This window comes from Phalacrocorax carbo, chromosome Z (genome assembly GCF_963921805.1).
Source record: "Phalacrocorax carbo chromosome Z, bPhaCar2.1, whole genome shotgun sequence".
NCBI lineage: Eukaryota > Metazoa > Chordata > Aves > Suliformes > Phalacrocoracidae > Phalacrocorax > Phalacrocorax carbo.
Window position 1 is genome coordinate 43,681,028 of NC_087548.1, and position 14,164 is coordinate 43,695,191.

General features: G+C 44.4%; 1 protein-coding gene across 1 annotated transcript in view; it reads right to left on the reverse strand.

Annotated features, from left to right (window-relative positions):
* FRMD3 (FERM domain containing 3) overlaps window positions 1–4,132 on the reverse strand; it is a 154,069-nt gene extending 149,937 nt beyond the window's left edge. The window contains exon 1 of the mRNA XM_064437931.1: window positions 3,949–4,132. Coding sequence (XP_064294001.1) covers window positions 3,949–4,047 — 99 coding nt within the window. The 5' untranslated portion in view covers window positions 4,048–4,132. The remainder of the gene's footprint in view (window positions 1–3,948) is intronic.
* Between the last annotated feature and the right edge of the window lie 10,032 nt (window positions 4,133–14,164).

A 14,164-nucleotide genomic window follows, 5' to 3' on the forward strand; every position in this document is an offset into this window, starting at 1 on the left:
GCCGAAAAACATGGGAAAATAAATGTCATCACAAGAATTAGTTAAGCGTCCCTCGGGCCCCAGCCCTTTCTCATGTCTGCCACCACTTCAGCTAATTTGCAGTCATGAAGTCTCTCAGATGAGGAGGATGACACACTGAATCCCGACCTTTAAGCTGCAAACCTAGCCTTGAGCAACTTGGTGACCTACATGGCAGCCGCACAGCTCGGTAGCTAGTTGGCTGGAGTCTGCAAATGCATGATTCATCTCTGATTCTCCCCACACCACCCCATATGCTGTCACCAGACTCGTTGCTATAAAATGTAATTTTCAACAGCAGGCTCTATTACCCTCTTGGCTTGCTGAAACACCACTTTGAAAGAACTTTAATAGTAAAAAGAAAAAAATATTTTTTTACTACATAATGTTTACTATGAAATTTACACAGGGAGACAAAAAAACCCAAACTTCTTATATATGTCTAAAACTACAAATTGAGTTTTAGAAGGTTCTTATTTTTGCCAACTTACAGTATCACATGCAGCACCTAAATACATCTGCTCCCGCTTACTTTTCCTAATGCTACTTCCTAACATTTTAGCTGAGTAACACACAATTCTGGTTGCACATTTCATAGGGCCAAAGACCTACACTGCATCTGCAAAGATTTTAATTAGCAGTCACCTCTGCGCTGAAGTGGTATTGGGACCCTCTGATACTAGCCTATGTGTACAAGCCAACTGCTGGAAAGATACGCTTGAAAAAGTAGGGTTTGACGAAATTTAACATGCTAAAATGCAGCAAATCATCAGCTACACATATCACCATCCAAATTAGTTGCATATCTCCCCTCCTTTCACCCTGAAAATGCACAGCTAGAATTTCAGTCACCACCGTTCCTTACTGCATCCCACGTCCTTAAGAGACTCTGTTGGCATTTCTCAGTGTTGTAGAATTAGGCTTTCTTATCCTCCTAATGACCAAAACACAGCTGTCCAACATGTTCCAGCTCGCACAACCCTGGTATCTCTGCCCTTAACCCAGCAGCACATCGTCTGCGCTATTTTGTCCCACTGAATATGCATCGATAATGCATATACACAACTAAGTTGCAACCTTTTTTTTTTTTCCATTCAAAAATAAAATTGTGTCATTGTGAAAGCTCCTAGCGAGCTTTGTTCACATTATGAAGTGCAAATACAGATCTGACTGAGAGGCTAAAGACAAAAAGTTGAGTGGTTTGAGATTCGTTAGTCTAGGATCTTAACAGCTATGCACATATAAGAGGATAAATAAACTATACAGCTAAATTATACATCCTCTGTACACAGAGTCATAGGTAGCTATCAACAAATAGGATTAAGCAGTTTGAAACATGTGGCACAGGGAATAGTGAAAGGTAAGTCAGAACTATGAAATATCATCATTAATTCCATGTTTCTGCTCAAGTGACGAAGAGCAAAGTAACTCCTCACACTAGGATCTGCATTTACATTTAGAATTTCAGTACCTAAAAAATCCTAGGGAAAAACAACAGGAGCCATTCCCACAGTTTAAATATTTTTGGCCAGTGCACAGACTCAGGAAAACAAGTTATAGACAAGTTTATAATAGAATTCAATTTTCAGGATTACCCTTAGAACTATAATAGTTAAAACATTTTCAACTGTGGTGTAAAGCACTTTTCCCCTGCATGGATTACATGTGGAAGGAGCCACAACAATGCAATAGGATTCAGCTGGTTCTGAGCTCATCACCTCACCTTGCACAATGTAACACCTAAAGTAATGACTGTTTTTTTTCTACCCTGGGGGCGTGGAAGGGCATACTCCTAGTACATATAAATCTGTTGAGCGCTATAAATCACAGATCTGCAATGATACCATCTCAAGATTTTGACTTTAAATTCACCATTGTTTAAAGACACTTAATTTTTAAAGATGCCAAATAAATTATGCAAAGCTTGCATTAATCTCTGAACAAAAACTCTGAAGGCCATCCTGTTTCTTACCCATTAAAGCCATGATCTCATAACCACACTATTAATTAATAAGAGCACTACAATGATACAGGTACAAGATGTTTCAGTAATATCCTGTTACTTCCACACTACATGCTATCTGAGTGTAACAAGTACACAAATATGGACTGAGAGACAAATGCTGGAGAGCAGCCCTGCAGGAAGGGATCTGGGGTGCTGGTTGACAGCAGGCTCGGTACGAGTCAGCAGCGTGCCCTGGCAGCACGGAGGGCAAGCCACAACCTCGGGTGCACCAAGCACAACAGAGTCAAAAAAAGGTGATTATCCTGTGGTACTCAGCATTGGTGCAGCCTCACCTTGAATACTGTGTGCAGTTCTGGGCCCCACAATTTGAGAAGGATGTGAAGGTCCTTGAATGCGTCCAGAGGAGGGCAACAAAGCTGGTGACAGGGCTGGAAGGCATGTCCTGTGAGGAGAGGCTGAGCACTCTGGGCTTGTCTAGTTTGGAGAAAAGGAGGCTGAGGGGTGACCGCACTGCTCCCCACAGCTTCCTGAGGGGGGAAGTGGAGAGGGAGGTGCTGATCTCTCCTGCCTGGGATCCAGCGACAGGCTGTATGGGAATGGTCCAAAGCTGCACCAGATTTAGGCTGGACATTAGGAAGCATTTCTTTACCAAGAGGGTGGTCAAACACTGGAACAGGGTTCCTAGAGAGGTGGTTGACGCCCCAAGCCTGTCAGTGCCTTAAAAAGAAGGCATCTGGGCAATGGCCTTCATCATATGCTTTAACTTTTGATCAGCCCCGAACTGGTCAGGCAGTTAGACTGGGTGATCACTGTAGGTCCTGTCCAATTGGACCTGTTCTATTCTGGGTCCTTTGGAACTAATAAAAACCAGAATTTGGTCCAGGTAAAAACATAGCTTGCATCTCATGGCACTTAATTTTTTTCAGCCATAGTTGGTCCATGTATAAGACCACCAACTTGATGTAAAGCTGTGGATATTTCATGCTACCAGAAAGATAGAAGGACCAACTGTGAGTGACAACTTCCCAAAGGACCACTCACATCTTCCAATCCAGATGCCAAGCTCATCTCCGTGGTTCTATGAATGCCATGGAATTTTCAAACAGGGGGACTTGTTTTCTAATGCTCACAGTTTAAGAATCTGCAAGACTTCCATAATGCACCAGAGTTCGGATCTGTTAGGACGCCTAAAATACCCCTGCTTGCACACACTACAAACATTGCTGCTCCACCAGAAATTCAGACTCCATACTCTTCGCCTCCTTATCCTTATGACTTGAAAGGGACTAAAGTAATGAGAAAGAGGGACTACAGCAAAGCTGCTTTCCTTCCAACTGCACAACTTACTATCACCGAAAATCCTCCTGTAAGTTATCTTTTGCCTTAAATTAGGAGGAAGGGGGAGCAGCACTTCATTTTGAATTCTGCCCGCTATCTCAGAAACAGCGTTCCCTGACCCCGCACGCCGCGGGGCCTTGCTCCCAAGCCAGGGCTTTCCCGGCCGCGCAGCGCAGGTCCTGACCGCGGATCCCCTTGGCAGCAAGCAGCGCCCTCCGGGGCGCTCCCCCGCCGAGGGTCTCCCTCCCCGCCCGGGCCGGCAGCTCCCGGGCCCGCCGCAGCCCAGCGGGCTCCTTCCCGCGGCGATGCCCCGCCGGCGGGGAGCGCGGCGGACCCCGCGGCTCCCGCAGCGGCCGGGCGGGCTCGCTGCCGTCCTGTGCAACGCCGTGGCGCAGCGCCACGGAGACGCGCCGCAGGTGCGGGGAGCCCCGCGCAGGGGAACGGGGCGTGCGGGCAGCCCCCGCCGCGGCCGCGCCGCGCCGCGCCGCGCCGAGCCGCCGCCCGGGCCCTCCGACCGGCTCCGCGCCGCCGAGCCCGCCGCCTGAATCCCGGCCCGGCTCCGCGCCCCCGGCCCGGGGTGCCGCCGCCCGCCGAGCCTCCGCCGCCGCCCCTCTCCCCGCCGGCACCTGGATGTGACAGGAGATCTCGGAGTCGTCCAGCAGCCGCACGGTGCATTTCATCTCCGGGCTCAGCGACCTGATGCTGGAGCTCCGGAACCGGATCATCCCGGCAGCCCGCCCGCCGCCGCCGCCGCCGCCGCCCCGCAGGCAGCCGCAGGGGGCCAGCCTGCAGCGGCGCCCGGCCGACCGCGGCACGGCGCGGCACAGCGCGGCGCGGCGCGGCACGGCGCGGCACAGCGCGGCGCGGCGCGGCACGGCGCGGCACGGCACGGCGCGGCACGGCGGCGCCGCCCCTCAGCCCCGCGGCGCCCCGCCGCCGCCGCCCGCCATCCGCCCGCCCGCCCGCCGCGCCTGGGGCCGCCGCGCCTGGGGCCGCCGCTGCGTCAGGCTCCGGCCCGGCCCGGGCCGCGGGGCACCGCTCCGCCCTCGCCCGCTCCGCCGCCCCAGCCCGCCCCGGCGGGGCTCCGCGCCGTCGGGCCGGCGGAACGGGGCAGCCCGAGAGGGAAACGGTCAGCGCGTTTGTTCGCCTTCCCCGCCACGGGCGTGCTTCGCCTGGTTTTGAGTGCGCACACGAGAGACGGGTACTCGCGTGGGAGGGGAGCGCCCGGTGCCTCGCAAAGGGCGGCATCCCCTCAGCTGCCGGCGGGGAGTGAGGTCCGCACGCTGCCCGAGGGCCCACAGCGTGGGTCTCCGAGACATCCCAACGCAGCCCGACGCGGGAGCAGGACCCTTTGAAAGGCGTGTATGTGTATATATATAGTCATATATACAAGGAAATTTACAAAAGAAGATGGGTGTGGTGTACGGAAACAGAAGAAAACATAATGCAACTTCACGTAAGAGTGGAAGTCCTGGAAACTTGTTTCCTCAGGGAAGAAGAGTGGTCCGTTAGGGAGGAGTGGTCTCATCCCATTTCTTGTGCAAGTGGGAAAGAAAATACAGCACCCGGTGGCTCCACTGGTATGCTTTCCACCACAGAAAAAAGCTACGCACATTTGTGCAAAACCTCGCAGAAAGAAAGCACTTAAAGTTGACCAGCCTTGACGAGCGCTGTGTTGAAAAAGAATGCCCTTTTTCGGTGTGAAATGAAAAACAGCCAGGGCTAAATGAGACAAAGAGAAAAAAGATACTGATGGTTGCGCACAAGGTGTATTTAAGTCATTTTGCCTGTTGTCCTTGATCACCTCTAAACTTCCATATTTTGAAAATAGTTCTGTGAGAATGTAATGTTCTTTTGAAAATCCAGTGGAAAAGGCGAAGTGCCGCTACTTCTGTAAACTCTTCCTTTGGCTTTCTGCTGGACTGTTAACAGCAGGAAATACAGAGAACCACAAACAAATGAGATGTATATAATGCTCACTGCCATCAGCTAATAAATATGCAAAGCCCTTTAATGTGGAACATAAAAGAAAAACTAAATATATGCTTCTCATAAATGATAAACACTTTCAATTGCATAGTGAATAGTGAAGCAAACCAGTGAGTACTGAAAGCAGAGTATTCACCTCACTAGCCGCAGTCAGCGTGCAAGGTATGGAATAAGGTCCTGATCAGCTGAGACACCAGTTGTGGACGCCCACTCATTAACAGCAAAATTACACTTTTTGTCCTATGGTCCTGCAGCGTGGCAGCGCAGCAGAGGCAGGATTTCAGCTCGCATGTGGGTTGGCACTCAGGCAACACAGATTTTCCTGCCTACAGTAGAGAAGGAATCTTTACTTTCCAAGCCAGATACTTTACGTTTCCCTTCAGTCTCTGCAGCATGCCTGTCTCCATCCAAAAGGGGAACCAGAAGAGGGAGCTGAAGCTTTAGGGAGCAGGGACACGATCACTGCCCTACTCCTGCCGGCCACACTATTCCTGATACAAGCCAGGATGCTGTTGGCCTTCTTGGCCACCTGGGCACGCTGCTGGCTCATGTTCATCCGGCTGTCGACCAGCACCCCCAGTTCCTTCTCTGCTGAGCAGCTTTCCAGCCACTCCTCCCCAAGACTGTAGCGTTGCATGGGGTTGTAGACTTGAGGTGCCTGAGATCTCTGTGAGACAAGAGACAGATTTATATGTTAGTTACCACAGAAATACAGTCACTACTAGCACAGAAGACAGCAGCCGTCTAGCAGGAAGTCACCAAATCAATGAAATTATTTTTAAAAATCTCCATCCCATAGCAAAAAGAAAAAAAAAAACCAAACCCCAGGCAATGAAAGCAAACACTCTGCCCAGTTGGAACTGCAGGATGTGAAACCATCAGATGGGTTTTGCATCAGATGTTAGGGCTGCCATCCCTTCCTTATTCAAAAAGCATTATAGGCCTTTTTTTTTACTAGAAATAGAAGGCTCTTAAATGTCTCATATCATTACAGATTGTTCAGAGAACCCCACAAACTTATTTTAACAGCCATTCTTGACTGAGTGCACCCCTTTTTGCCATATCTTGGTGGTCAAACAATCCTTATGCAGCTAGCATTTGGAAGGATCACCTGAAAAGTCAGGTACTTCAGGATCTCACATTAAATAGCACAGCCATTACTAGAAAACACAAAGGTAAATTAAAAAAATAAATTCAATTCAGCTACAGGTAAATGTTGAGCTGAAGGAGTAAAAAAGAAAAATACACTGCTCATACACCTGTCCAACTTCTGTCTCAGTGGAAGGTTATCAGCTGCTGCTATTGCTGCCAAGACCACGGCATGTTGTAGAGAGGTCTATCCAAGCACTCACCTGGCTTCATACTGCAGAGCTTGGGAGATCGGATGGGAGATCTCAACACCAGGTAATTATGGCTGTAGGAACAAATGTTGGTGGGGAGGTACATGCTTGAAATGCATTTGAGATTCATCAGTCTCAGGAGAGTCACCACTGAACGCAACAGCTGCATTCTCATTCTTTGTCCATCTCACTGGTCGCTGTATGAATTTTCTTTGAGCTGAGTACATCTCAGTAAGGCACAGTAGCCTATACTTTCTTTTTACCTAGGAATTGCTGCCAGATGTGGTTAGAATCAGGGATAGCAGGGAGTACTAATGAGCTTGCATAGTACTTTGATTTCTGGATGATTCCGCATGGAGCCAAATTACAGAACATATTAGCAAAGAGTTTTCCCTTCAGTGACTGATCATCACAGCAACTTTACCTCTTTAATTTAACGTTTATAATTTAAACAAGTATATACACACATATATATGTATATGTATTTCCAAATACTCAAAAGATTAATCCATAAATGCAACTGGTGCAGCTCTAACCACACCTGCCTTGGGTCAGGCCTTGGGTTTCACCACAGGCAGAACAGGTACAGGATTCACTGTCCCCACAGGGATGCCCTGCACGACACACTAACCTCCTTCCCCACACCTACCTATCACCTTGGGCTTGGGCCTCTCACAAGGTTCTCACAGCCAGGTCATAACAGCATGTACAGCAATTAGCTCTGACTAAGACTCTCAGAGATCACTGTGCCATAAGCAAACAACAGTAACTCCATTAAAATAGACTGTCTAGCACAGTTTAGAATCACAGAATCATTAAGGTTGGAAAAGACCCTTAAGATCACCGCATCCAACCGCTAACCTATCGCTGCCAAGTCCACCGCTAAACCATATCCTCAAGCACCACATCTACCCTTCTTTTAAATACCTCCAGGGATGGAGACTCCACCACCTCCCTGGGAAGCCTGTTCCAACGTTTGACAACCCTTTCGGTGAAGATGTTTTTCCTAATGTCCAACCTAAACTTCCCCTGGTGCAGCTTGAGGCCATTTCGTCTCGTCCTATCGCTTGTTACTAGGGAGAAGAGACCGACCCCTGCCTCGCTACAACCTCCTTTCAGGCAGTTGTAGAGAGTGGTAAGGTCTCCCCTCAGCCTCCTCCAGATTAAACAACGCCAATTCCCTCAGCCACCCCTCAGTTTAGATTTGACTCAGTTCCCTTCTCCAGTAGGGTTAGGATCTCCAACTCTATTTCAGCTGAAGACAGATGATCTGGACACTACGCTTCTCCAGAACATATCCTAAGGAGTGGGAGGGTGGGGACTGAGCTAGGAGTGAACCAGTATTTAAGGGAGCAGTTTACTATAGTCAGGGAAGTATGAGTTTCGCTTGCAAAGTCACAAGGTCCACAGGAAAGCTAGTTCCTAGGTGTCCTAGAGTCCCCGTTACACAGAAGAAGGTTTGGAGGCCTGAAGGACCCAGTTCACCTGGCAAAAAACTGCCTCATGTGAACGCCTCATATTTTTGTGCATATACTTTGTTTTGTTCAGTGGAATTACAGAATTACCTTTAAGACACACACTGTATTTTTGTAAGATGTATCCAGAAGCCATGCTGAAATTAGCAATGAGATAACTCAATAGAGCTGGGCATACCGGGCAGCACTCAAAATATGAAAGCAGACAAGCTCCTCAAATGTTATGCATACAGAGAGATCCCACACCTAGAGGATGCTTTTGTTTCAATCTTACATAAGCATTTGGAAGGTAAAAAATCAATCTCACTTTATAGCAAACAACAGTTGTAAGGAAAAGGGGGGGGTTTGCATCTTGAAATAAAAGGTCGCTCACATCTGAATATTACATTAGTAATTTGAAAACTATATATAAAATATTAATGCATATTCCTATATGCCTATTACTGTACTAACAAACCCTAAGAGTATTTAAAGATACATCATTTACAAGGAAAAGGTATTTAAATAGCGTAAGTTCTACTGATTGCTATGAGGGCAGAGTTGAGCCAGAAGCTGAAACTTTAATTCACATAGGCTTTCTACTTTCTTTTACATTACAAAAACTCTACAAAAACATCACATATTCACTGCGGGAGCGAGAAGGCAGCAAGATCTGTAAAATACAACATTATTGGACAGTAGTGCCAGAGTACTCTGGGTTTTCATGTTTGTACTTCAAAGGGAATTTCTACTGTGAGCCAAACAAGCTCTCACTCCGAATCCACTCCAAAATGCAGAGCTAACAGTGACATATTTGGCAACAATTATAAGCAAAAAGACCTAAAGTCCTACTGAAATCAGCAGGGATGTATCACAGCTTGCATGGCACCGGTGCTCCTGCTGGCATCCTAATTCATTGGATGCAGCTGCAAGGGTGGTCACAACCATGGCTCATAGGGGGAGCAGGGGCAAGTCAGAAGTACGCATTTTTTTCCACTGCTGAAGTTTAGCAATCTCTGCAAAGATTAAGAAGTATGGGAAGAACACTACAATGCTTCTTTCCAGCAGAGAATAATGGGTTGAATTTACTGTACAAACTTCTTAGCAAACTTCCTCCAGATGTTACCAGGAAGCTGAAATATCAATCAGCATTTGTCTGAATTAAACTGTATGGCATAATACCACACTGGAAAGTTTCTTACTGGAGAAAACTTTACATTGATTTTTATCCACACAAGACGGCCACCATGAAGGGAAATGTCAGCTCCCAGCCGTTGGTTCGGAGTCTACAAAGTCAGTGAGATGATTATCATGGTTGACTGGGTCCTGGGACTTGCCAAGATGATTTTACCAGTAGAGATTGAAATGTTTTCTTGGTACACTCTTATCTTTTCAGGGAACACACAGCCAGTCCTGTTTTTCTGATACTATCATCAGGAAAAAAACAGAAGGCAGTGTACTCTCTCAGAGCTTCCAAAGCTGCCCCTCCAAGGAGTCTCTCTCCTCTGAGGACCATGTTTATTCCCAAATACTTTCTTTGCTACTGGTTCTCTCTAGTTGCTTTCACACAATCCATGCAGTAAGCATCCCAGCTTGTTAACACCAGCAGAGAAACCCTGCAGCTCCCACCACTGAAAGAGTAACAGGTTTTGCATATGGCACAACTGGTGGTTTCAGTGTCTACAGTTAATTCAGTACCTACAGGAACTTGATTATCTCTTACCGAATGCAGAGTGGTTGCAACATCCATGTGTCTGCCCAGCCTATGATGAATTAAAAAAACATTCCTGCACCAGTGACATAGTAATCCAAATAAAGTTACTCTGCATCTCCTGATCAAGATGAAAATCAGGGCTCTGCTCTCCTGACTGTGTTTGTGCATAGACAAAGAATAGCACAATGCACGTCTGCCCATCAAAAAAAAGTTCATTTTTTAAGTAGGTAGAGGTATATTTGCAGACCGTGCTGGCAGGTGGAGAAAAGATGTATTGCCCACTTACACCTTGAACAGGTCAATTTTTTAATAGTATGTACCTAAATGCATGTTTAGTAAGGCTTCAATTCAAAATACAGTCTAATGTTACACCAAATAGTCACATTTTTTCAACTTTATCATTGCACAGAGGATAAAACCAAGAGTGAAAGTTGATTATTACTGTGACACTAACACTAGTCATAAAATATACAAAAACTACATTACCAGGTGACCAGTCCAGCGAACTCTTCAGAGCCAGGCTTTGAAGAGCTCTCAGCATGCCAAAAGACCCTGTTACTGAGAGCACAGAGAAATAATCTCCACCACAGACCTGCTTTGTAGGTTTTTTATGCTGTTCTTGTTACTGGGTAGAATTTGGATGCTGACGGGCAGAACTCATTTGCAGTAACGTCCTGTTTCCATGGCTGCTGCACATGCACTTTGAAACAGCTGGAAGTGCTTAGACCAGTTTTGGCTGGTTTTATAGTTCCTTTTCTTCTTCTGGGGTTATTCTGTTTTTTAATACTCCCATTGTACAATTTGAATTTTACATCATTTGTCTGCACTGGTAGTTGTCTAACTTCAAATGTGGGCAAAGCACTTTTCCAACCAGGAATGATCCTTGAAGTTGGGGTCTGTATGAGAAATCAGATTTTACACCCGCGTCTAATTTGCATAAATCAAGGTGAAGTCCAGCAAATAAAACTTGTGCTTTGCACATGAGGTAAGTCAAGTTCCCAGTACATTTTGTGAACAAATTAAGTAGTACAGGAAAAACATGTATCATATACAACAGGTAGTTCAAGTTTGTTAATCTTGCCAGCATCTTATCGCTATCCAGAGTCTGTTATTGCAGTAATTAGCACTGTGATTTTTAAAAAATAATATGCAACAATATTCAGTCTCTGATACAGCTCTTTTTATAGCCTCTGATTTTTGTCATTAATTTGTTCCAAATTACTGTAAGGACTATTGCTTTTTATTGATCTGGCTCTTTTAATTATGTAAGAGCTAATAAGCACTGGATTTAAAGCTGCAGTTACCTTTGTTGCTGATCTTTCTGGCACATGAGAGGCTCTGTGGTGCAAGAGCTAAGTATGTTTGTAAGTGAATGCAGAATAAAGGCTTGTCTATCCAGGGAAGAGCTGTCGACTAAACAAATGCAAAAAAACATCAGAGACACTAAGAAAGTACACTTCAAAAGTATTCATTAGTAACTGCTCAGTAATAGTAATCTTATGACTTCCTTGTAGGAGCAGCATTTTAAGATACATCTATTTTCTCCTTGCCATTTCCAAAACCAGCGGGTGGCTACATCGTACTAATGCTTTGAGTGCTTTCAAAATTAATGGTTCTACATCAGTGTGTGCTGCTGCCATTGTAAGTAATGCTGAAATATAGAGTATGTAACTTTTACACCCTGGGTGTTAGGAGGCAAATACAAGATGAGAAGATAAAATAATAGATCTGTTGCAGAACCTATACTTCCAGTGGAGGTCAGAAGCTTTCAAAGTGACAAAGTAATCCTGGAGAAGCTACTTTTAGTCTCACTTAGACTGAAATAGGAACAGTATAGTTCTCCTGGTGTCCTCCTTTGCTATGCCTGGTTTCTTTTTGAGGAGTCTAAAGAAAATAAAATCTTCTTCCCATCACTCTGTGGTCTTTATTTCTAGTCTGCCCCTGCAGTAACACTGAAATTACTCCAGATTACACCTGGCTGTGGCCTGCAAGCAGCAGCTGTACACTTACGTGAGCGCTGCATATGCCGGCAGCCTCCCATGGCCAGGTGGGAGGATCTGTGTCTTTTCCTTACTCTGCTCCAAGAACCAGATATGATCCCTTAGCTTTCACAGTCACTTTTGAATCACACTTCTGCAGCTCTAGTTGTTACTTTGGACTGAAACCACTCTAATTTTCCCATTTTTTACACTCTCAACATGGCAGATAAATAAAATTTTATTGCCTGAGGGTTTCTGACAGATTTTGATTTGTTGAGCAGTTCTCGGGATTCTTTATGTTAATCCATTGATTTTGGTTGCATGGAGAAATTCTTATGTGGGGAAACAGACTTTGATTTCTTATACACAATTACATTCGGTAAGATACTTGTGCAAACTTGGAGTTAGTATTGAATGGTTTACTCCAGATTACACTGATAAACTGTAGCCCATAAAATTAAGATGTTTTCAAAACCGAAAGAACAACCATCTAAAAAGACAGCTAATCTTCCATTGCTTATCTACATCGATTTTCTTCAAAGTGAGTCAACTAGCTGTTGCATAAGCATATTGTAGTATTGCCTTTGTTGTTGCTAGAAAAATAAAAATGAATTAACAATACCTTCTGTGTTTAGAATTATGTGTATTTAACTTTTAAATCAATGTTTTCTTAGGCTTCTCTATGCAGAAATTAGTGAGCTAGGACAGGTACAGCTTATAATATGGTATGAAGTATTGCATTCTCCTTTTACCTCTAGCTAGGTTCAGTTCATTTTGTCATTCTTCCAGCTTCAACAATCAAGCTGAGAAATAACGTGTGTCACTTAGAAGCAACAAAGTTCAGTCACTTCCATTCCCTCTTACCTGGGTTCTTTGTACCACAAACTGGAAAAAAAAAGAGAAGTTATTTACAACTCTAGTATTTTATGTTATGAACATTGTACCTAAAGCTCTGCACTTCAGTATGAAAAAATGGGATAAGATAGCACAAATAATTAATGTGATTTTTAAACCTATAACAGCTTCAGTTTAATTTACTGATCCCAAATGTCTGACAGCTTGACAGATTCCTCAAATTGACAATTTTTTTCCCAGCACAAATCCAAAACATAGCCCCACACTAGCTACTGTGGAAAAAAATTAACGCTATCCCAGTGAAAACCAGCACGTGTTGGTACAGTTTTAACACAGGCATAATCTGAAGCTGATTTACTTCATAATGAGGACTAACTGTGACTAACAGAACACTGCAGTATAGGCTATTTCAGTGACTCTCCTCACAGTGAACACATCTCATTAACACTCTCTAACTTGTATTTACTGTCAATATATATCCAGGATTTAATTTGAACCCCTAAAGGTCTACATAAATTTGGGCCTTAGCTGCTTCTATTTCTCTCCTTAAGATTCAGGAAGTTGAAATTACCCAATGTATCTCAACCCTCACTTTTATAAGAAACAGACGTCCATGGTGCTGGATGTTGCTGGCAAGCTCTAATGGGTCTGTGCACTTTTATGGTAGTTCACCATTACACTGTGATAAGTTTCAATTAGGAGTTAGTGTGGGAATTTTTTTTTCTACTTTGAATGTGGCAATATTCTGAATACAACAGACCTTTCCTGTTATCTTTGTGAAGGAGACAGGTACAGTAAAGGCAAATAGAAATAGCTCCAGGAAAGTGAAATTCTTTCATTCATATTTCGTGTTACCCTTCTCTAAAATTAGGCTGCTGATTTAAGTAGAGGATAGAGTTTTACTGGATTCCACATGTTCATCATCAGACAATTAGTCAAACCAGAGAGGCTCAGAAAGACACTGAAAATACTCCAAAAAGCCAAAAAATACACTGAACTCCATTTTCTAAAGTATTTTGAAAATATAGTATTTGGAAAATTATTTAGCAGCTAGAAGCACATGATGGTAGGTATTCTTGAGATTTTTTGCCTTTTAACTCTTGACACTTCCTCCTTCAGCATTATATTTTAACTTCACTTGTTATTAAATATAATAAACAAAACATCGGAATACATTTACATTCCATTGTCTCCTATTTCAGCTATGTAAATGTACTCTGGAATTTATGAAACCATACTACTTTTTCGTATAACTATATCAAAGCTTCAGGATCAAGTCATATATTCTGCCAACATTACAAATAAAAATAATTTTAAATGCCAGAGAGAAGGCACCCATGCCAATTATGGCAAATGGTCTTCAATGGAATGACAGCATCAGAATAGATTCTCTAAGATGTGCATATATCGTTAAATGACGAAGACTAACGTGAAGCCTCTCCATGTTATCGAAGAAATACTAAGTGGAAAAAATATTTATTTTGTCTGTGACTCAGACAGACTGGAAAAGA